The following is a 24173-nucleotide window of genomic DNA, read 5'->3' on the forward strand; positions in this document are numbered from 1 at the left end:
TAGGGTCCTGGGATCAAGTCCCGCATCACGCTCCCCGCAGGGAGCCTGCTTCTCCCTCTGCCTATGTCTCTGCCTCTCTCTGTGTATCTCTCGTGAATAAATAAATAAAATCTTAAAAAAACAAAAAACTCAAAAGACTCCACTAAAATATTGCCAGAACTGAAACACGATTTCAGTAAAGTCCCAGCATACAATATCAACATACAGAAATCTGTTAAATTTCTATACACCAATAATGATGCAACAGAAAGAGACATCAAGGAATTAGCCCCATTTACAATTGCACCCAAATCCAGCAGATATGTAGGAATAAACCTAGCTATAGAAGTAAAAGAGCTGAGGAAAGCACTGTATGTGCCAGTACCCAGTTTGTTGTAAAGGATATCACATGGGAACAGTCAATGGAAGAGATGCATACATAGGGCAAGGAGTGGGGTTGTTGGGGAAATGTGTGCAGAGCATCCATGCCCTCTCTGGGAGTACAACCCTCTCAGCACATTGATGTGTGTTCCCCAACCCAAAAGCTCCAAACTTAAAGAGTTTATATTTTTATGGAGGTTTTTTTGTAAGAAGCATTGTTATTTAAATCCTTGGCTATGAGTTGTTGAATTCATTCTCCAGTACCCCTGCCCTCCTTGGAGGGACAGATGACTTAGCAAATATGACCAAAATGTAATCATTTGGGGAGAATGTTTGAAAGCTTAAACCCAAATGTTCAGTTTGATTTGTCTCACAGCTACTCATGTTTCATATTTAAGGCAAAACACTTTCACATCACTGTCTCATTTTATTCTCACAGTCTTCCTTTGAGCGGGGCCTGGTATAATCTCTATCCGGGTATCCATGGGTGACTTAGCAGTTTGGTGCCTGCCTTCAGCCCAGGGCGTGATCCTGGAGTCCCGGGATCGAGTCCCTCATCAGGTTCCCTGCGTGGAGCCTGCTTCTCCCTCTGCCTGTGTCTCATGAATGGATGAATAAAATCGTTAAAAAAAAAAAAAAAAAAAAAAATCCTACAGATGAAACAAGACCAGCAAAGATTAAGTAACTCTAGTCTTCTGAATTATATTTGACCACAACCCTACATTTTTTTACTCCTAGTCTGGTGTTCTTCCCTTTAAACCATATTGCTTTGTGATGGCCTATTGTGCCTTCTTCGGGAGACAGGCAAAAAAGTAAAAGATTTTGAGTGAATTCCTGTGGGTGGCTAAAGCCCAGCCTAAGGCAGGGGATACCGCAGGTTCCCTCCTCTTGGGGGGCTGTGGTATCCAGATCCACCTTGATGATAAGGGGAGGTTATGGTTTCTGTTGCTTATAAAGGGAGAGGTATTTAATAGGGATACTACTACCTCTGTTTTAGAGCTCCAAGTGAGGATAAACACAGTCCTAGCCAACTCAGTTTTTATAATGAAGGAAAAGAGTTGGGAAGAACTGCATACAACGAGACTCCTTTTAAAAGTCTGCCTTGGGGAAAGATGAATCAATATGACCCATTTTTTTTCTAGAAGTGGGCCAGTATAAAAGGTATTTTAATAACTAAGTTTTAAATCTTAGAATTAAGATTCAGAATTATCTATTTGAATCTAAAGGTAAACCTGATTGGCTGTGCATGGGAGGAGGAAAGAATTGAGTGAAAATGAAAGTAAGCCTGTAGTGTGAGGATTTGAAGATCTTACCTTGTGTGTGACATTGTACACACTTCATTCCCAGTGTGTGACAGGCCAGTTTAGAACCTTGGCCACTACGAGAAAGCTCAGAACGATGGAGACCACACAAGGAAGGAGTGATTCTGAAGATGAGATCATTACAGTTGAGAGTTATTTGGGCTATTTTGGGGTGAAAAAATTAACTTGCCTAATATGTCTGAAACGATTGTCATATCTGTTGACTTTGTACAAAGGGAATTCTTTATGATCTGATGAATCTAGAACCCAGATGAGATCCATTTCAGGGTTCAGAAAGGAGTTTTCAGAGCTGACTAGGAGAGGCGAAAGCTAGACTTGTTTGGGAGGCATAAATTGTACTCAGCTTATCCATATCCCAGTATTTCCCAATTTAAAAGCACGTAAAACTCTTAAATACTTAACAGAGTGTTTGCTGTAGTTAAAAGAACCACTATAGATCAAATGAGAGCACTCTGTGTGAATGATAATTAATAATTGGTAAAAGCTGCCAAAAACATTAAGGTATAGGAGTAAGGCAGTGAACCCCTTCAGAGGGTCTTTGGTAGAGAACCCTTAGTAATTTGCACTTCCCAGATCACGGGGTCAGTCTCCTGGAGGAACAAACAGGTCTGCTCTCACATACGTGATATTTATGCATCTCTTCCAGGGACGGGACCAGAAGGCAGAATCATCAAGAAGGATGTCGACTCTTTTGTGCCTACTAAAGCTGCTCCTGTGAGTTACATTTAGCATTTTTGTTTTGTTTAGTTCTTGGCAGTTTGTCCCTGCAAAATATTCTGTGCAACCTACTAAACCCTTTCATACATTACTTATGAATGGAATAGCTTAACCAGAATTGTGGGGGGGTTTTTTTGTCTAATTTCACTGGCTAGCAGTAGATATGAATGTGCTGTCATTCCGCGCATAAAAGGAAAGATGGTATGCTACACTGACATGCATTCCAGTTTCCTTTTTCAATGGTGGTACTAAATTTTTCTTAACAAATCCTCTCTTATTCAGATCCTATTTTTATTTATTTATTTTTTCAGGTCCTATTTTTAAGTGCATGCTTATTAGTTGGTTGACTAGAGTTTGAGTTTTATGTACTTAATTATTCCACACAGGAATTAAATCCAGGGATCCCTGGGTGGCGCAGCGGTTTGGCGCCTGCCTTTGGCCCAGGGCGCGATCCTGGAGACCCGGGATCGAATCCCACATCGGGCTCCCGGTGCATGGAGCCTGCTTCTCCCTCTGCCTGTGTCTCTGCCTCTCTCTCTCTCTGTGTGACTATCATAAATAAATAAAGATTTAAAAAAAAAAAAAAAAAAAGGAATTAAATCCATATAGCCAACCAACTGTCATGCAGTTGGTTAAAGTGTTAAGATAATTAGCTAAAAGTAAGTAAAATGATTTAATTTTTTGGATGATTGCTTTAAAATGCACGGTTTATCATTGTTTTTTCTCAACACTGTTCAGAAAAGCGAATTACTTTTTATGCTTATTTCTAATCCTTTAAGAATGCATTGATTGCTTTTCTTGAAGGTAATTTTGCAAATACAAAATTATTTTAACTAATCATTTCTCTGAACAAAGAAAATGATACTTAAGTATAAAAATTAAAAACAGAATTCTTATATAAGCACAGTACAAATCTGAGTCTCTTTTGCTCCCTTGAGTTAGAAATAGCTATTTTCTATAAGCCTTTTAATTTTTTACTTTGCCATCTGTTAAGAGTCACTAGCTTCTGCCTGTTGCATATGCTGAGATTGAGCCACAGGTACTAAGAGCTTCTGTACCTCCTCATAGGCTCCAGCAGCTGCTGTGCCTGCTGCGGTTCCAGGAGTGGCACCCGTTCCTTCAGGGGTCTTCACGGACGTTCCAATCAGCAACATTCGTCGGGTAGGAATATTATCCTAAATATTTAGCTGCAGCCAAAGCTGTAGGGGGCATTTTTGCTCTGATTGTTCAGTTGCATCCACAGTTTGAAACACTACCAGAGACTTTTTATTTGGGATATTTGGATGATTGGTTGTAGATGTTTGGCTTGGCCAAATAAATACTTGGGATAAACAAACATTGCTCTGATAGATACTACTAGACGGAGTCCAGGTTTTGGTGCATATTCCAATTCCATATTCTAGTTCTGGTAATGTTTGAGGTAGCCATTACCAGGGAACAGGGTAAAGAGGCAAACAGAGCCCTGCATTAGGTAAAATCTCACCTCAGCTTAAGATAAGTGATGTTTTAATCTCTTTGATTTCAGGTTATTGCACAGAGATTAATGCAGTCTAAGCAAACCATACCTCATTATTACCTTTCCATTGATGTAAATATGGGAGAAGTTTTGTTGGTACGGAAAGAACTTAATAAGGTAAGAGGTTTGGAAATTCCAACTCTGAAATTCTAAAATTCTTGTTTTTCCCCACTAAACATTTACATTTTTACCTATATTTTTTGTGACAGTATGTTGATGATGGAAAATGGTGTCCTCTTACTAAATTTATTTATTTATTTTAAAGAGTGGGAGACTGGTGGGTGGGGAGGGGCCAAGGGAAAGGGAGAGAGAATCTCAAGCAGGCTCCACACCCAGAGCGGAGCCTGACTCAGAGCTGGATCTTACAACTCTGAGATCATGACCTGAGCCAAAATCAAGAGCCAGACTCTTGACTGAGCCACCCAGGCATCCCAGTTGTCTTCTTAATTTTAACTTGCTGAGAGAATATCTTGGAGAATTTTTGTTTTCTAACCCTTGATTAAAATTTCTCATTTAAAGTTGATTTTGCCACGGATCCATTTTAGCCTAGCACAATCACTATGATTCTATGAGGCTAGATAAGAAACAGTATGTTTACTCTGTTTACAGTTAAGTACCAACTACCTACTTATGCTTAGCATGAGGCACTTTTAGGAATACAGCATAAGTCATAGTCCTCCATGAGCTTAAGTTTTTAATCTAATGGAGATAATGCATGTGAAAAACAGAAGAGGCAATTTTTATTAAAGTAAAAATACCCGTTGGTAGGTCAATTTCTTTATGGTAATGCCCCTTGACTGCTAAATTACACTGTATAGGTTAAGTGTTCTAGGAATTCAGAGAAGGAGGACACCAATAAAAGTAGTTGGGGAATTCACAGTGGTGTGGGAAAAACTTGATTAAGCTATGGAGAACAGGAAGGGTTTGCATTGGCAAAGAAGTTGAAGATAGTTCATTATACTGATGGAATATCATAAAGGCAAAATGCTTTTTAAAAAGGACGTAAGTGGGCAGCCCCAGTGGCTCAGCGGTTTAGCGCCTGCCTTCAGCCCAGGGCACGATCCTGGAGTTCCAGGATCGAGTCCCACATTGGGCTCCCTGCATGGAGCCTGCTTCTCCCTCTGCCTGTGTCTCTCATGAATAAATAAATAAAATCTTTAAAAAAAAAAAAATTGCATAGGAGGGACACCTGGGTGGCTCAGTGGTTGTCTGCCTTTGGCTCAGGGCGTGGTCCTGGGTTCCCAAAACAAGTCCCGAATCGGGCTTCCTGCGGGGAGCCTGTTTCTCCCTCTGCCTGTGTTTCTACCTCTCTCTCTCTCTCTCTCTGTGTGTCTCATGAATTTAAAAAAAAAAAAAAAAAAAAATCTTAAAAAAAAAAAGAATTGAGTAGGAGGAGATATGAAAACTGTTTTCAAAGAAGTGAAAAGTAAAAGCCAGTGGCACTCAGCATTATACAGGTTATCTATAACCTCTCTGACCTCCTGCTTTTCCACTCCACTCCTTGCTCATTCTGCTCGAAAAAAATTGTCTTCCTGTTCCTCGACACTCTGCCTGTATACTCCTACTTTAGTCCCTTTGCACGTACTGTTCCCTCTGCATGGAATATTCTTCCCCTAGCATCCACCTGGTTTCTTCCTTTACCACCTTAAGGATTTGACTCAGTATCACCTTCTCTCATCTTCCCTGGTTACCTTATTCTAAAATTAAGGGAAGAGGAATGGGGTGAGTAATCAGTTTTCCCATTAGTTCTTTTCCTCTGTTTTTTTCTCTTTAACATTATCTTACATATTATATATTTCATTTATTTATTATCTGTCTACTCCTTTAGAATGTAAGATCCCTAAGAGTAGAATTTTTACCCATTTTTTTCCACTGCTTTATATCCAGGGATTTTTAGAACAGAGTACTCAAATATTAGATGCATGAATGAATAAAGCAAGAAGCATTAACAGGTAGTAACTGGCTATATGGCTTAAAGATGATTGCATGCTTTTACTGGCAAAATGGTAAAGCTATTTTATAATCTATTTGAAAATTAGACATGAAAAGTATGCATCCAGTGTATTATTTTATTCTTTTTAACAGTTTTATTTAGGTACATTTCACATATACCATTCAGCCACTTAAAGTTTACAATTCAGTGGCTTTTAGTATATCCTGAGTTCTATGACCATCACAATGGATTCTGGAACATTTTCATCACCCCAAAATGAAATCATTCTCCCATTACCTTAGCCCCCACTCCAATCCTCCCATCTTCCCCAACCCTAGATAATCACTACCTACTTTTTGTCTTAGATTTGCTTGTTTTGGGTATTTCCTGTAGGAATAGGGATTTCATTGAATCTGTAAATAATTTGGGGAGTATTGTCTTCTTAGTACTGTTCCTACTCCATGACCATGGAGTGTCTTTCCATTTATTTAGGTCTTCTTTCACTTCTTTCAATAATTTGTACAGTTTTTCAAGTATAAGTTTTTGTACTTCTTTTGTTAAATTTATTCCTAGATATTTTATTCTTTTTAATACTATTATAAATTTCATTTTCAGAGTGTTTATTGCTATTATAGAGCAATACTGTTGATTTTTGTGTATTGCTCTTGTATCCTAAAACCTTGTTTTTTATTTAGTGTTCTTTAAGATTTTCTTTTTTTTTTTTCTTTAAGATTTTCTATATGCAAAATCATTCGTCTCCAAATAGAGATAATTTTGCTTTTTCCTTTCCAATTTGGATGTCTTTTATTTCCTTTTCTCACCCAACTTCTTCAGCTAGCACATCTAGTAAAATGTTGACTGGAAGTTGTCTTGTTCTTGATCGTAAGAGGAAGTAAGTCTTTCACTAAAGTACAATGATGATGGTTGTGGGACTTTTGTAGATCTGTTTTATCATGAGATGTGGGAAGTTCCTTTCAATTCCTAGTTTGTTTGTTTTTTTTTTTTTTTTTTCAATTCCTAGTTTTTATGAAGTGGTAGTTGAATTTGCTCAAAAGCCTTTTCTGTGTCTATTGAGATGGTCATGTGATTTTTGTCCTATATTCTGACATTATTACATTAATTGATCTTCAGATGTTAACCAACCTTGCATTTCTGGGACAAATTCCATTTGGCTGTGGTGAATAATCCTTTTCATATATTGCTGGATTTGGTTTGCTAGAATTTTTTTGAGGGTTTTTGGATCTGTATTCCTAGGTATTTGAGTTTTATTTTTTCTGGGTTTTGTTTTTTGTGTGTGTGTGTGTGTTTTTTTTTTTTACTGTGATATCTTGGTCTGGTTTTGGTATTGGGTTAATACTGGTGTGTCAGAATGAGTGGAGAAGTGCTCCTTCTTTTGTGTTTTGGAAGATTTTGTGAAGAATTGATATTCTTCAGATGTTTAGCAGAATTCACCATTTGGGGAAGTCATCTGGGTCTAAGTTGTTCTGTGTGGGTATTTTTAAAATTATTCAGTCTCTATTACTAGTTACAGATCAATTCAGAGGTTTTATTCCTTTTTGATTCAGTTTTGGCAGCTTGTATCTTTCTAGGAATTTTCCATTTCATCTAAATTATCTAATTTGTGGGATAATTGTTATAGCATTACCTTACAATTTATTTGGTAGGTTATGTAGTAACGTCCCACATCATTTCTGATTAGAAATATGAGTCTTCTTTTTTCTTTGTCAGTCTAGCTGAACATTTATCATTTTGTTGATCTTTTCACGGAACCAACTTTTGGTTTTGTTCAGATAAGTGAAAATGAAGGCATAACATACCATAACTTAAGGGATACTGCTAAAGCAGGACTTAGTAGGAGGCTTATAGCTACAGACCTACATTAAAGACCTACAAAAAGGCCTACATTAAAAAGATGAAAAAAGCAACTTTTAATTTCATTTCATCCTTTATACCTCAGGACATTTGTATTCTTCCCCCCCCCCCCCCCAAGTCCCTGCCAGAGGTTATGTTTCAGTGTTTGGGAAGAGAGTTTAAGAAACTACGATGGTTTCTTGTCTTTGCAGATGTTAGAAGGGAGAAGCAAAATTTCTGTCAATGACTTCATCATAAAAGCTTCAGCTTTGGCATGTTTAAAAGTTCCTGAAGCAAATTCCTCTTGGCTGGACACAGTTATAAGACAGTAAGTAAGATACTGCTGGTCAAGGTATATGTATCCACCAGCAGATTTCTTGTGCTATCTCACATGTAACTAGGAATATAGGGGATAAGGAGAAATGGAATACAGGGAGGGAGATGACTTCCATAGGCAAAACAGTTTGAAAACAATGTAAAACTATTTATAAGATAAGGCTAAATTTAGTTAGTGAAGACTACAAATTCTACGAGTTTAGAGAGGCAGATAAGTTTACAGATGTGAATAATTAAGTTGATAACTGTTATAAAGCAGGGTTGAAATGATTTTTGCTCACCAATTAGTTCTGCTGAATTCTAATGGGAGCAAATTGAAAACAAAACCAAGAAGCATATTTGTTAATATTATGGTGGCATTGTGAGTGGCATGGTGCTCAGTGTCTTCCCATGTCTCATTTTAATCCTTAGAACCACCTTATGAACTAGGGCTTTCACTTCTATTTTACAGGTGAAGAAACTGAGGGTTCAATGAGTTAAATAACTTTGCTTGAATTAATATGTTATAGTAAGTAGCAAAACTGTGATTGGAATCAAGATTCTGACTTCTGCACCTAGGTTTCTTCTACTATGTAGATTTTTTTATATTATATAAAATAATAGTATATACATTAGAATATTGCTTTGTGGCTTACAGTGACCTATTTAACTTTTAATCTGTGGTCTACTCTCAAGAGGCAAATACTTTTTTTTTTTTTTTAAGATTTTATTTTTAGAGAGACAGCATGAGCAGGGGCAGAGCATGAGAGGGAGAGGAAGAGAATCCTAAGCAGGCTCCATGCTCAGCAGGGATCCTGACATGGGGCTTGATCTCTCAACCCTGAGATCATGACCTGAGCTGAAATGAAGAGTCAGATGCCTAATCGACTGAGCCACCCAGGCACCTCTATCTTCATATTATTAAATAACATTTTCCTGTTTCCTTTTATGGATTTTTCATTTTATCAGCTGATTTGATATCAGTGAAGATTAAAATTTAGCTTTTTTGTACCCTACACACACACACACACACACACACACACACACACACTGTTATCCTGCCAAATCGATTATAGCACAAATTCTGGATAAATCAGTATTAATATTTTTATGCCTATGAAAATATTATTTATGATTAAGACATGTATGCTGTGAATACTGACCAAACTGATCTTAATGCTTGTCTAAGAAGGGGCTATGCACTCCTTCATCATCAGTTCTTTCTAAAAGTTTCCAAGAGAACACTAAACCATTTTCCAAGCCTGTCAAACGTAACAGGTAACCTACTTTGCTTGGTCATCCATCTCTTAGAGAACATCTGAGGGTCTAACTATTCCTTATGGACTATATTATTTCCTGGGGCCTCTATTATAAAAGATTTTATTTATTTATTCATGAGAGACACACAGAGAGAGGATACGGGACTCGACTCCAGGACCCTGGGAGGCACCCCCTAGGGCCTCTATTATAAATGACCACTAAATGGGTGGCTTAAAACAAAAATTTATTCTCTCCTACTTCTGAAGGCTTGAAGTCTAAAAGCAAGGTGTTAGTATGGCTGCAAACCTCCATAGGCTCTAGGGGAGAATCTTTCTTGCTTTTTCCAGTTTGGGTAGCTCTAGCATTCCTTGGATTGTGGCAACATAACTCTAATCTCACATGGCCTTCTTCTCTGTCTCTTACAAGGACACTTGGCATTGGATTTAGGGACCACCCAGATAATTCAGGATGATTTCATCTCAAGATCCTAATTAACCCACAAAGATCTTTTTACTAAATAAGGTCAGATTGATGGGGCGCCTAGGTGGCTCAGTTGGTTAAGCATCTGCCTTTGGCTCAGGTCATGATCTCAGGGTCTTGGGATGGAACCCCCCATTGGGCTCCCTGCTTAGCGGGGAGTTTGCTTCTCCCTCTCTCTCTGCCCCTCTCCCTCCACTCATGCTCTCTCTCTCTCTCTCAAATATATATAAAAGTAAGGTCTCATTGATAGATTCTGAGATTAAGACAAAGACACATCTTTTAGTGAGCTGTTATGAACACCTGTGTAACAATTCGGTGTTGACTTAACATTTTTATTTTTCTTTAGTTGAAGTAGAATTGCTGGGTCATAGGGTAAATTAATGTTTAACCTTTTAAGAGCATCTGAAGAAAACACCTCTTTGATGAGCAGATCAAGGTTGCAGGGCAAGTTCTGAATTGTTCATTAATTGCTATCAAATGCCCTTCATTCATTTATATAGGCATTCAACAAATATTTATTGAATTTGTACTGTTTACTATATTCAGTGGTCAACAAGATAAGAAACACCGTGCTTATTAGTCTCTTAGGAGGAAGACTTTTTTTAATACAGGATCATTAGGAAAGCAGTATTTGCTGTGTGATACGTTGGCAAGAGTCCAACCGCGGTAGCTGCCAAGGGGTCACACAGTGCTCTGTTTGAGCAGGTTCTTGTGTTTGCAAGTGACAGTCCCACAAATACCCCTAGTCAGCTTGGCCACACTGAGGGATATGATACCCATAATATTCTAAAACTTGGGCCTAGAAGTAGCTGGAGTTCTTCCTTCATGAGAAGTTTTAATTTTTTCTCACTTGCAGAATACTTCTCCAGGGGTCCTTACACAAACTCCAAGGAGGCTGTTGATACAATTTAAGAATAATTTGGAAACTTGGATGAGGGGGAATAAATAATCCCTTCCATTACCTCTAACTGAAATTTGGCATTTTCTCCTACTGTAAACATAAGGAACAACTCAAAGAGGTATTATTAATAGTACTTGTGCTGGTGACCAATAAAAATCACTTATTTTCATATCAGATTGTAGTTTTTGCAGGTGTCATTTTAAAAGAGTGTTTTTTGCTTATCACTACTTCAAAATTTTTTCAATTATTAGACCTCTTGCCAGATCTTGTTATTGAGTTAATACTACATCACAATTTTGTTTTTTAAATAGTGGTAATTGAATTTCTATATAGTTGTTTTTTGTTTAGTTATTTTGGTAATTATTTTGTGTTAAAAATATCTATTCTGAGAAGGGACTCAGATGCAAAGGTACCCATGGCATAATACAGAGTAGGAAACCTACTTTTAATGTTCTGAGATGCTACTACCCTACATCCTGAGTTCTCCTGTTTCTCCCACAAGAGAGTCCTCTCCCTCCACTCTTCCTCTATCTCAAACTCTGCAGACTCAGCTCCAAACAGTCTACTTCATCTCAGAATCCAGGAATTTCTTTTTGTGTAATCCTTACTGAATGCTGGGCCTTTTCCACCTGCACCCATCTATCAGGCAAGGCAGGTACAAGGCAGTTAAAGCACACATGAAGTCAGCCTACCGACACATTTCTCATTCGTTTTTTAAAAGTCCAAGTTAAGAAGTGGGTATAGCAAAATGTCAAAACCAGGAAAGGTACGCTACTGGCTAAACAGTAGCCCAAACTGAGGTAAATATCAGTATTCTTGCTTAATCTGCACATGAGCTCTTAATAAACATTGATGATTATTGAAATTTCCTTTCCTTTTTTTTTTTTTTTTTTTTTAAATAGAAACCATGTCGTGGATGTCAGTGTTGCAGTCAGCACTCCTGCAGGACTCATTACACCTATTGTATTTAATGCACATATTAAAGGACTGGAAGCTATTGCTAATGATGTTGTTTCTTTAGCAACCAAAGCACGAGAGGGTAAACTACAGCCTCATGAGTTCCAGGTAAGGTATTATTTATTTCCCTTCTGAATGTTAAGAATTACATTAATTTTAAGGGTGGCATAATCCCAGACATCTGCCTTTGGCTCAGGTCATGATCCCAGGGTCCTGGGATCGAGCCCCACATCAGGCTCCCTGCTTATTGAGGAGTCTGTTTCTCCTTCTCCCTCTGCCCCTCCCCTCTGCTTTTGTGTGTGTGTGTGTGTGTGTGTGTGTGTGTGTGTGTGAAATAAAATCTTTTTTAAAAGGGAGAGGTGGCATAATGCTTTTATTGTGTTTTCCACCTTTGATTCTGCCTTATATTCTTCCTGATACAAGTCCCTGAAAATAAAAATAAAAAGTGAATACCCTAAAGCTAAAAAGACATTTTCCAGCAGTTTGCAAAAGCTGCACAACTGACTTATGTTCATACTCTAATGGTTATATATTTTCTGATAATTTAGGCTTGCCTCCCCACTTCAGCTTTTATTAATAAATTGCAAATAAGAATTGTATATATTCAGAGTGTACAGCTTGATGTTTTGATCTATGTATACATTGTGAGATGATCATAGTCAAGCTAAGTCACATCTTTTACCTCGTGCTGTTTTCCTTTTTTAAATTTTTTTTTTTATGGTAGTTCAGAGGCCTTTCTTAAAGATTATATTAAGGTCTTTCCACAGAATATTTGTCTTTTTTTCTGGCTTATGTTGACAGGCAGTTAATATGATCTATTTTTAATCTCTTGTTCTCTAGGGTGGCACTTTTACAATCTCCAATTTAGGAATGTTTGGAATTAAGAACTTCTCTGCTATTATTAACCCACCTCAAGCATGTATTTTGGCAATTGGTGCTTCAGAGGATAGATTGGTTCCAGCAGATAATGAAAAAGGGTAAGTAACAAAATAAAAGGGAGTTTGAAGTTCATTTTCATTACATTATACCTGTTTGGTTTTTGGTGGTGGTGGTTGTATTTTTTTGTTTGTTTGCATATTATACCTGTTTTTTAAGTCTCAGTTTTATAATTATTGGCTTGGCCTTTTGGAACTTTAGTATAGAATGTTAAGTATAAAATGAAGTTTCTTAGGGCAGCAACTCTTCTGTTACTAAATGCAGTTAATCCTATTTGAGATGGGAAGCCTTATTTACTATAGGTGAGAGGTTAAGCATACTGTTTCCCATGGAGCCAGATTGTAAATATTTTAGGCTTTCTGAGTCCTGGTCTCTGTTGCAAGTACTCTGACATTGTAGTGAGAAAGCAAACATAGGCAATATGTAAATGAATTCCAGAAAACTTGCATTTGGTGGGATTTGAATAGGGACTATAGTTTGCCAGCCCATGCTCCAGATGGCTGTTTGGTCTGTCAATCTAGAGGGTGAGGTAGAAGTGTATAGTACATAAAGAGTAGGTGGAAAATAATATTACCTGGTTGGAGGTGGCATTTGGGTTGGTTACTGGCTAAAAACTAGTGATTGCTTTCAGGATACCTAATAATGTTTTTTATCTTTTTCTAGATTTGATGTGGCTAGCATGATGTCTGTTACACTCAGTTGTGATCATCGAGTTGTGGATGGAGCAGTTGGAGCCCAGTGGCTTGCTGAGTTTAGAAAGTACCTTGAAAAACCTATCACCATGTTGTTATAATTAACCCAAGAACTTCTAGACTCTCCCAGGTCACAGTGGTTCATTCTTACCAAGATATATATATGTTACTACACAGGTGGTTCTTTTTATTTTAAAGTTTTAACCAGTTATTTTTGAGTCTGTCCAGATAAGTTATTTGTAATGGGCATTACTGAATTTTTTTAAATGCCAATTACACCCACATATTGTACACATTTAATGAACACCAGATTTTGAGCTGTGTATTCCTAGTCAGGGGAACATGTGGCCTGGCCCTTTGGTGATAAGTACTTCCATTGGGAAATGTAGAGGTAGGATTGTGGTTTCCTGTTGAAACAGATACATAAAAGTAATCTGGATGAAATCTTGAGGTTTTGAAATGTAATTGCCTCAAATGTTTGCTCAGATTTGAGGGAAAGAGAAGTCAAGGAAAGAAGCTCATTCTCTTGGATTAAGGGTTTGAATTAAAGCTTGATTTTGGAATTCAACCCTAATTTGAATTTTTCTGTTACATGATCTTAGTTTATCACAGATGGGAAGGGTAGAGAACTTTAAGGAAATTAAGTAAAATTTTTAAAGTTAACATTTTCTTAGACTTCTTCAACCAACTGTCCTTTATTTTTCTATGAATCCCGAAATAGTTGTTTTCACCTCTTGAAATGAATATACAAATATAAACCAGCTACTTGGTATAAATGAGAATTTGTGTGGGTATTTATTTAAATGACTTACACATATAATTCTGAGAGAATTTAAAATTACATTCAAATAAAATAATATGCTTATAGAATTTAAAAGAAAGTAGAAATTATTCCTCCAAGATTAACTGGTGGTTACTTGCAAATGAACTTCTCAGAATCTGTTACTCAAATAACTTTGGAAAACTGTATCGAGTAACTGAAATAAGTGTATATATGTAAAATATGGTTTCTAGTGAGATATGTGCCAAAGTCCATTTATCACCAAGTCCTGTCTGAAAGGAAGAGTGAGAGACATTGGTGTAAGCAGTTGGGAGAGCCAAAAGAGTAAAGTAAAGTGGTCATTTCTACTTGGATAAAGTAAAAAATGTTCAGTGTGTACAAAAGTGTTCTGTTTTTTCCACCCAGTGTTGTCTCATGTATAATAGAAAGTCCTAAAATTCTATTGGAGAGAAAATAATTTAGGTTGCTTGCTGCCTTATCAGCCTAAATATTTTTTTCCATTTTGTTACGATTTGCCTTTCTTCTTAGAGGAGGGGGAGTGGAGGGGAGGTGATATTCAGGATAATAAAAATGAATTTGGAACATCATAATTCCAGACTTTCTATTGAATTTATGTGTTTTAATAAATATTTGGAATTGTTTATGACTATTTAAAATAAATCTGACCAGTGTTTCCTTGTATATGTGTGGAGCAGCCCTCTGGAATTTAGGTCTTTCAGTGTGGAATCTATTTCTAAATGTTATTACATGGTGCACAAGTGACACTGCATATATTCCAGAATATTTCCCTTGCTGTATTATTATGAAAGCAGTACATTAAATTGATTTTTTGGTAATTAGTAATGTTAGCTTGAATTGAAGATTATGCAGAAGGAATAAGCTTATCACAAGGGACCATCAATCTGAGCCATGTCTGGTTCAAATACATAAAACTTCAAAGATAATTCATTCTTGGCAAATGCTTATATAGCTGTTGTTCCCTTGAAAGAAAATAAAAGTTGTCTCCTAATAAAAATTATTCTGAATTAAAAATTAATCTGAGGTATAATCTAAATCTGGATTCAGTCTATTTCTCTTACCAGAATTGAAAGAAAAAAGTTAAAAGTTTTGCTGAAATTATTTAAAAATTAAACTGTTTTCAGTGTGTCTTGTCTAATTTTTGATGAGTTGATAATTATTTTTCACATTAAATGATTAAAGCCAGAGATAGCTATATATGTGTATACTCTTAATACAAGTGCATTTTAAGCATGTGGAATTAGTAAAATAAAGGATATAATCTAACACTTCAAGCTCTTGGGAGTTACTGAAGCACCTCATGGTGGAGTGTGCCACATAGCAAGATAAAAGCATAGTCTGGCCCTGTTAGATATTTATCACAACCCTGAGGTTTTTGAGTGAAGTTACATTATCCCAAAGCATGGTCTGAAATAGGAGTTAACTAGCCTGAGAGATGATATGAATGGTTGCAAGGAGTATTCATCTAGTAATGCACAAGCCCTGGAATATTTGGGGAAATAATCATTACTGATAATTCTCTAAAACCAAGTTTGTAAGGGCACCCAGTTGAGTCTCCAACTCTTGGTTTCACCTCAGGTCATGATGTGCAGATGGTGAGATTTGAGCCCCTATTGGGCTCTGTGCTCCATGGGATATCTGTTTTTCCTCTCCCTCTCCTTCTGCCCCTTCCCCCTGCTTGGACACTTTCAAATTAATAAATAAACCTTAAAAAAAAAAAAAAAAACCAAGGTTGTAGAAAAATCTGGTTTAGCATCTCAAATTCCAGTTTCAAGGGAGAAAAATCTTGGTAAGATTCAGATTAAACTATTCCACAGTTATTAATGTTCTTCCTAGGCAAAGTCTTGCATTTTTAGGGAGAGGGAGGAGGAGAAGTTTTTATAAAAATCCACTGAAATAAGTAAAATATTTTGGAAAATAACAAGAATGTAAATTAAAAATTAAGCATGTTAGATCTTGAGATGCATTTTACTAATGAGTACACAAACACCTAGCTGCTGACAAGGGCTGAGAATACCAGAGCAGAAATTCAACCGGTTCTATGTGGTTAGGTACGGCAGTTCTTAGGACATGTTTTGACAATGATTTTGTAGAAGAGAATGTAAAGCGAAAGCATTCCAAGTTTTCTGAGGGATCAGAATATCATAGATACGTTAAGTTTAGAACATCATACAGTTCTAGAAAATTTTTCAGATGGTAAGTTATCCTGTTGCTGGGAGAATTCAAATCCAGACCAAGTTTAAGAAAGTTATGTTTTTAAATATCACACAGCAATTGTTTCTATTCTATATACTGTATTAGTTTCTAAAGTTAAAAAGCTTTAAAGTGAATAAGGATTTTATTTTTAAAGATTTTATTTATTCATGAGAGACACACAGGCAGAGAGACATAGGAAGAGGGAAGAGAAGCAGGCTCCATGCAGAAAGCCCAATGTGGGACTCCATCCTGGGACTCCAGTATCACACCCTGAGCCAAAGGCAGACACTCAACCACTGAGCCACAGAGGCGTCCCATGCATGAATACGAATTTTAAAGACCTTATGTTGAACTTACAAGGAGGATGTACTGTATCTAGAAAAGATGATTAAGGATGTTTAAGGTTTGACATGAACATTGCTTGGGCTATGAAGTTGATACTTTGTATTGAACAACCATCTGACGAATGGAAGTTGATAAATACATCACTTGTGTCTTTTTGAAATTATTTTCATAGGGGATGCCTGAGTGGCTCAGTGGTTGAGTGTCTGCCTTTGGCTCAGGGTGTGATCCTGGGTTCCTGGGATCAAGTCCCGCAGGGAGCCTGCTTCTCCCGTTGCCTATTTCTGCCTCTCTCTCTCTGTGTCTCTCATGAATAAATAAATGAATAAGTTTAAAAAAAATACTTTCCTGGGAGAAAGGCACTTGTCCCAAAGTCATATCCTTTTTCTTAGGGTTAGATGTATTTTGCATCTTCTGAGCAATAAGTTACTTAGGAGCAATAAGCAGTCTAGTTACTGTTACTGCATCACTGTATCCAGCTCACAGACTGATATTTATTTATTTATTTATTTATTTATTTATTTATTTATTTATTTATTTAGATTTTATCCATTTATTCATGAGAGACACAGAGAGAGAAGGCAGAGACACAGGCAGAAGGAGAAGCAGGCTCCATGCCGGGACATGGGACTTGATCCCGGGCCTCCAGGATCACACCTTGGGCTGAAGGCAGGCGCTAAACCGCTAAGCCACCAGGGCTGCTCGACAAGTCCATATTTAATATTAAAAGATCTGTCTGGGTAGCTTGGACTCCTCCCACCAGAGCTGTTTCATAGAAGCATATGTTTGCATAGAATTACATTGGCCCTGTAACTGTATAGCCAGAGGAAACTTTCATTGCTTCACATGTACAGTGTGGGATTTATTCCTGAGGTAAAACTTTGCTACTGACAACCAAGTAAACCAGAATTTCAACCAGTAAATCAAGAATTTTCACAATTTACTTGGAAACACAAAGAATTTTCCCAAATGACAATTTGTTACTTTAAGAGAAATGGCTTCAAAACCATCTATCATGGCAATACTATTTTAATAGTTTCTGCTTCTAGCCAAGTTTGAGAAGAAGGAAAAAAAGACAAACATAAGTTGATGAGAAAATCTCATTCCATCAAAAAGAACTCTTAGAAAATACTAATGTTTCAGGTAAACCATTACTTCTTCACCCATAATGTCACCCATAATGAAGGTCCTATTATTCACATGTCTTTAGTCAGCACTGAAAACCCAAAGCAGATGATGCTCTTGACTTATACCAATGGCATTGTGATGATTAATGTAGCTTTCTCTTTGATAAATTTGGCTGTAGTCATTTCAGTATTCACAGATTCCGGAAGATTCAGATGTAATCTGTACTTCTCAGAGACCTCAATCAATAAATCATCCTATTTTAAAAGATGAAAAGAGAAAGTATTTCCTGGTTAAAATATGTGTTATTGTGTCATTCCCAGTTATTCACTCCTTTTCCATAAGAGGAGGATCCCACTTACTGCCATGTGACTTGCAATGAGCTGTACAGTTGCTGTTGTAAACTCCCCGAGGTTTTGAGGTTTTTTGTTATTGCTGCTCAATACATCAAAAGTTAACTGATACAGTGCCATAAGTTGGGTGTTGCCATCCTAGGTTATGTGGCATTGACTTTGTGGCTGACCAGCAAACAGTGAGGAAAATTTACTGACAATAGGAAAAATGGTGATCTGCGTTTTATAGTGATAAAACCCTTCGTAAAACTGATAGTTTTATCACAGTAATTTAAAAGACGTACCTTGTTAATTTGTGGCTTGAGGTAAAGAAGTGTGAAAATAGAATGTTGGTTGCATGCATTGTTTCCATTGACTACATTTAATAAACTACTACAAAAAGAGACGAGCTTAGAAAACAATTTCCCAGTTTGCAAGTAGTATTTTTTTTTTGCAAGTAGTATTTAAAGAATACAAAGCCCAGAAATTCTAAGACATCAGGACTGAGAAATGGAACTAATTTTTATTTTAGCCCAGTAAAAAATAAAACAAATTATTTCATAGCAACAAAGACTGATGAAGACAGCCTAGCAGTAAAGATTGAATCACACATCATATATTACACTCTTTGTTAAAACCTCTCACTGGCTTAAGGTGGAGCTCAGTTAATCCTTACATTTGGCTCACAAGACAGCAATTAAGAAAAAAAAAAAGGGAACTGAAAAATGAATGAACATGTCTAATAAAGAATTATGGGGAGTGGCACTGATCGGAATCAAATAAAACACTACCAGCCTAGACTAAAACATTTAAAATGACCTTTCTATGCCCATCATTCCCAAAACATTTAACAGAGTAAACTGCTCAGCATGTAATGGTGGTATACCCTCCAATGTTCTTTTCCGACGTGGCCAGTGTGAGTCAGAAAAAGGGAAACACCATCCAAAGAATGAAGCTGAAAGTCCTGGAAAACAATGGAACTAGGGGGCTAGGTAATCAAGGAATCTTGTAGTGGAACCTAATCAAGAACATCCTCTACCTGCAGGAGAGATACCCTCATAGTATCTGCCTATCAGGATTTCAGAATTGCTGTGCACCAGTAAGCCTCATATTTTCCCCATTTCCAAACTGAGACTGTTAATTATGGTTATCCTCTCTCCATTCCAAATTGTATGGTGCATGGGGCTATGGCAGTAGATTACTTGTCTTTTCAGCTCATAGGTCTGTGTTCAGGAGGAGAATGCAGATTACAATGGCAAAATCCTATAGTTTAGAGTCTGATACTGGGATTAGGGGTAACTTTCTTGGAGAAAGAAGCAAATTTTTGTCATCTTGAGAGTGGACTGTGGCAGATTCTAGGACTTTTGCCAATTTTTTGTTCTTTTTGTGTTAGAGGGGTATACATTCCTGCCATTTGAAGTCAATGACTACCTGTAAGAATATTCTTCCCAGGGGATCCCTGGGTGGCTCAGCGGTTTGGCGCCTGCCTTTGGCCCAGGGCGCGATCCTGGAGTCCCAGGATCGAGTCCCACATCGGGCTCCTGGCATGGAGCCTGCTTCTCCCTCCTCCTCGGCCTCTCTCTCTCCCTATGTCTATCATAAATAAATTAAATAAATAAATAAATAAATAAATAAATAAATAAATAAATAAATAAATAAAAGAATATTCTTCCCAGCCCTATTGATGGAGGATTTAGCCTTATGCCTTAGCTTTAGACAACAGAATGTGAGTAAAAGTGACATATACTATGTCTGAGAGAAAGTTTAGGATCTATTGCATGGCTTGGCCATTTGTTTTCCTCTTCCATGAGAATGGCATATCTCAAATGGGAATTCCTCCTCCACCTGTATCTTAAAATGTGCAAGACTCCTGGAACAGAGCAGGTCTACCTGACATGTAACCTGAGCAAACTGGTATAAACCACTGAGATTGTGGAGTTTGTTACTACAGCATAATATATTGTGTTGACTGATACAATTTATGGTATTACTTATTCGACTTACCTCAGAAACACTAAGGTCACAGAGAGACACTGAATTAATACCAGGTAATTCAACTTTTATTTCAATTTTCTGAGGTTTCTCCTTCTGGTCAGCCACAATTTTTAATTCATAGGTTGGTTCCTTCATCTCTACCTGGATCTCTGTACTGGAAATCTCCTCAATCAGACATCTTTTTTTGCTTGAAACTTCGCCTTTTGGCAATAAAAGTTGAAAGTGATCTGGATTGCTCAGAGTACTACTTATCTCTTCAAAGGTTAGTTCTTATAGAAAAAAGGGTGAGATTAAATCATAAGATTAATCAACAACATAAAATATTATCAGGCTATGAACTGTAATAGATGTGGTGTTAGCCAAAATGGCAAATAAAACTGAAACTAAATTCATTTAGGAATCTTAAAAGAATCTTGGGATGCCTGCGTGGCTCAGTGGTTGAGCATCTGCCTTTGGCTCAGGACATGATCCTGGAGTCCTGGGATCGAGTCCTGCATTGGGCTCCTGGTGGGGAGCCTGCTTCTCCCTCTACCTATGTCTCTGCCTCTCTCTCTGTCTCTCATGAATGGATAAAACCTTAAACAAAAAAATCTTAAACCCAGGGCACCTGGGTAGATCAGTCAGTTAAGCATCTGACTCTTTTTTTTTTTATTTTAAAAAATATTTTATTTATTTATTCATGAGAGACACACAGAGAGAGGCAGAGATACAGGCAGAGAGAGAAGCAGGCTTCATGCGGGGGGCCCAATGTGGGACTTGATCCTGAGACTCCAGGATCACACCCTGGGCTGAAGGCAGATGCTCAACTGCTGAGCCACCCAGGGATCCCCCAAAGCATCCGACTCTTGATTTCATTCAGGTCGTGATCTCAGGGTTGTGAGATTGAGCCCCGAGTTGGGCTCTATGCTCAGTGGGGAGTCTGCTTGAGATTCTCTCTCTGTCTCCTCTCTCTCCCTCTGCACCCTCCCCAAATAAATAAAATCTTAAATAATCTTAAAGAGCTGGGTTAAAAAGTTTGCAGGATTTAAAAATGTTTAAGGACATGTTAATATTTCTAACATCTAATCTTTATATTTTTCTATCTTAAGTTTCTCATCTTTTAAAATCAAGATTTTTGGTTTGCAAAATGTACACAGGATCCAAAACAATTTTAGATCAGTTAAATTTCCCCCTTACGGTTATTAACTTACCCTTTCTCATTTTCTCTCTTAAATCTGTAGGGTGAGCTTGCATTCCCATCAGATTTTGTTTCATCCTTTCAATGCTTCCTTTTATTCTAAATTTAGTGATACTGTAAGAGTGTGAGAGAGTGAATTGGAATTTTTCCTCAATGCATTTCATGGCCATCCGTATTAACTGGTCTTTTTTCACTTGGTCCTTTTCTGCTGCCTGGAGAACATCAGGATTGTAGGCAACACTGATGACTGTATAAACATCTGTGTTTAATTCAGAGGATGTGAAATGAAGACAACTTGTTTCACTAATGATACTGTCAGGTAATATATTAAGTCATAATCTTGGATAAAGCTAGTAAGCATAAATTCTGTATTTTTCAGAGATAATCACAATGGTGCTCAATACAAAAATTTCCAATTAGGGCATTTCTTGGCATTTTATATGGGTCACAATGAGAAAAACTGAGCAGCATTCAATTCATATAAATAAAAGTATGCTTATTAGTTATTAACTACATTATAGCCAAATAAAATATTTTACTTGTAATGCCTTTTACCAAGTAAAATCTGGCCCATGCTTATTCCCAATAAAGTTTTTAAAATATACTTTCTCTCCCTTAATTCTATGTACCTGATGTCTCAGACATATCTTCTGGTTTGCCAACACTTATAAGTACTGGATGAGTGGCTGATTGAGGAGCTGGGATCCTTTTCCACTGACACAGGTTAATAAAAAGTACTTTTTCCTTTGGTTTCTAAAAAGCAAATAATTTTGCACATCTCAAAACCTAGGGTCTTTTTTTTTTCATTTAAAAATATCCTAAAGGTAGCTCATCACAGAATTTGGAGTGTGAGAATTTTAGACTCCGAGTAAGCCTTTCCATTCATTAAAACTGTGTTTGAGAAATTGTACTGTTATCTGATTTCCCTGAAGCCACTGACTTTTCATCAAGATCCAGTTGCTGCTCCCAGAGGAACTGGGAGGAAGGAGGGGGCAGTGATCTAAGCAGCTATTCCAGGTATGACCCTGCGTCACCAACTTCCTTACCTTCCAGCGAAGTAAGTTAAGTTCTCTTTATGTGGAAAACCTCCAACTCTGCGAGTCTCTGTTAAATCATTACATTTTTTTAAAAAGATTTATTTATTCATGAGAGACACAAAGAAGTAGAGACATAGGCAGAGGGAGAAGCAGGCTCCCTGTGGGGAGCCCGATGCAGAACTTGATCCCAGGACCCCTGGATCATGACCTGAGCCAAAGGCAGATGCTCAGCCACTGAGCCACCCAGGTGTCCCACTTGTTTTTTATTCTAATAGAAAATCGCTCACTTTGAGATCTCCAAAATATATCAACTGTGAATTTCCCATTGTTACTCCTTCAATCTAATCTTCCACACTATGTTTCACTCTCCCTTTGGAGTGGTGGTTCCTCTCAAGTTTTGTTACAGTAGCAATAGCTAAAGGTCTTTCAAGTTTTCTTAAAGTAGCAATAGCTAAAGGTAAGTGATTCTTTGATTACTCAGGATTCTTTCCCTCAACACCGACCGCCCCTGAGTACCAAGGCGACAGACCAGGATCCTGCTTTGTAGACAGAGCTGTGGTTCTGGGGCAGCACAGAGCTCTTTCCCTTCTTTGAGCTGCTGCTGAATGAACTTTTTATAGCTCTCAGGATCACTTTCAGCCAGATCATCTAGGAGGTTCCAGAGCTGAGTAACCTGGGTGAGCCGACCCTTTGAGGAAGACTCCATGGTGGACCTGAAAATAGGCCTCTTGAGTCTGTGGAAAGACAGGGCTTCGGGGAGAAAAAAAGGACATGTGACTAATGATTTGTTTCTTCTTTTGGAGGAGGCGGCACAGGTCAGGAATTGTTTTGGTGAAGATAGCACCCTGTGTCTAAAAGACTGTGGCTCAGAACCACTTTTTTTTTTTTTCTCAAGATTTTATTTATTTATTTGAGGGAGAGAGAAACAAGCAGGGGGAAGGGCCAAGGGAGAAGGAGAAGCAGAGTCCCCGCTGAGCAGGGAGCCTGACCGGGGGCTCCACCCCAGGACCGAGATCATGACCTGAGCTGAAGGCAGAAGCTTCACCGACTGAGCCACCCAAGAACCCCATCAGCACTACTCTTTTTTACCTATTTCCCTAATTATCTAGTCCCCCTTCTTAGGATCTCAGGTTGTCCCCTCAGACCACAAGTCCTCACCTCTGCCTTGACCCCCGCCCGCGCGGAGGGTAGAGTGGTCAAAGTCTGCATTCCCAGGGACCCAGCCTCTTGCTCAGGTCCGGGGTATTGGCTGACCCGTGCCTATGCAGTCCTGACCCTGCCAGAGGCCCCAGGACACGTCCCTCAAAGCTCAGTAGCTGAGAGCATGGCTTCCGAAGGCACAACGCCTCGATCCCAATCGCAGCCTTTGCAGATAATGTAATTAAGTTATGTATCAGTTTATGCTCCTGCAAGCGAAGGCGATAATACCTACCTCGTAGGTTACTGGGAGAACGAGCTGTGCTGCTGCAGGGAGGCTGGGACACTTCCTAAGAGCATCCTGTGCCAAGGGACAACCTCCCTCGCCACCCCCCACCCCCCGAGGGGCGTCCCACAGCTGCCACAGAATGAGGAAAAGAGGAGCTGTGCGTCCCCCGAATACTCTACTAGGGCTGAACTCCACGGGAGGCTTCGGTAAAGGACAACCCTTCCAGCGGGCGGCGCACCCACCTCTTCCCTCGGTTCCTTGACAAACCGCGACGCCTGTTACCACGGTAACCGGGCCGGGTACAACCTCTAATTGGGTCCGGAAAGCTCCAGGGAGAACGGTGTTTTCACGTCCAGTTCCGGGATCTTCCCCTTCTGGTGTTGGGCTTGCTTTTCCGCTGAGGCCGACCCACTTCTTTTCCAGGAAGGCGCCCGCCTCCCTGGCTTCGGCGCCTTTCCACCTCGAGAGGCGGCTGGACACCCTCCCGGGGGGTGGTGGGGGTGG

At 38.4% G+C, this 24173-nt stretch overlaps 2 protein-coding genes across 7 annotated transcripts in view; one reads left to right on the plus strand and one right to left on the minus strand.

Moving 5' to 3' along the window:
- DLAT (dihydrolipoamide S-acetyltransferase) overlaps positions 1–15075 on the plus strand; it is a 30730-nt gene extending 15655 nt beyond the window's left edge. Inside the window, exons 8-14 of the mRNA XM_077893487.1 lie at positions 2329–2396; positions 3468–3560; positions 3925–4032; positions 7912–8027; positions 11558–11720; positions 12453–12589; positions 13212–15075. Coding sequence (XP_077749613.1) covers positions 2329–2396; positions 3468–3560; positions 3925–4032; positions 7912–8027; positions 11558–11720; positions 12453–12589; positions 13212–13341 — 815 coding nt within the window. The 3' untranslated portion in view covers positions 13342–15075. The remainder of the gene's footprint in view (positions 1–2328; positions 2397–3467; positions 3561–3924; positions 4033–7911; positions 8028–11557; positions 11721–12452; positions 12590–13211) is intronic.
- Positions 15076–17500: 2425 nt separating this feature from the next.
- On the minus strand, positions 17501–24168 carry PIH1D2 (PIH1 domain containing 2). Of its 6 annotated transcripts, XM_077893491.1 has the most exons (7): positions 23912–24166; positions 23402–23607; positions 22773–22993; positions 21836–21959; positions 21220–21465; positions 20039–20298; positions 17501–17959 (listed from the first exon to the last, which is right to left on the minus strand). In XM_077893491.1, exons 3-7 carry the CDS (start codon positions 22947–22949, stop codon positions 17825–17827), a joined length of 942 nt encoding a protein of 313 aa, XP_077749617.1. In that variant the 5' UTR covers positions 22950–22993; positions 23402–23607; positions 23912–24166; the 3' UTR covers positions 17501–17824. The 6 variants fall into 6 exon arrangements, with proteins under 6 accessions (XP_077749617.1, XP_077749619.1, XP_077749620.1 ...); XM_077893493.1 differs by lacking the exon at positions 23402–23607 and having other exon boundaries at positions 20039–20229; positions 23912–24168; XM_077893494.1 differs by lacking the exon at positions 22773–22993 and having other exon boundaries at positions 23912–24167.
- Between the last annotated feature and the right edge of the window lie 5 nt (positions 24169–24173).

This window comes from Canis aureus, chromosome 3 (assembly GCF_053574225.1).
Source record: "Canis aureus isolate CA01 chromosome 3, VMU_Caureus_v.1.0, whole genome shotgun sequence".
Taxonomy (NCBI): domain Eukaryota; kingdom Metazoa; phylum Chordata; class Mammalia; order Carnivora; family Canidae; genus Canis; species Canis aureus.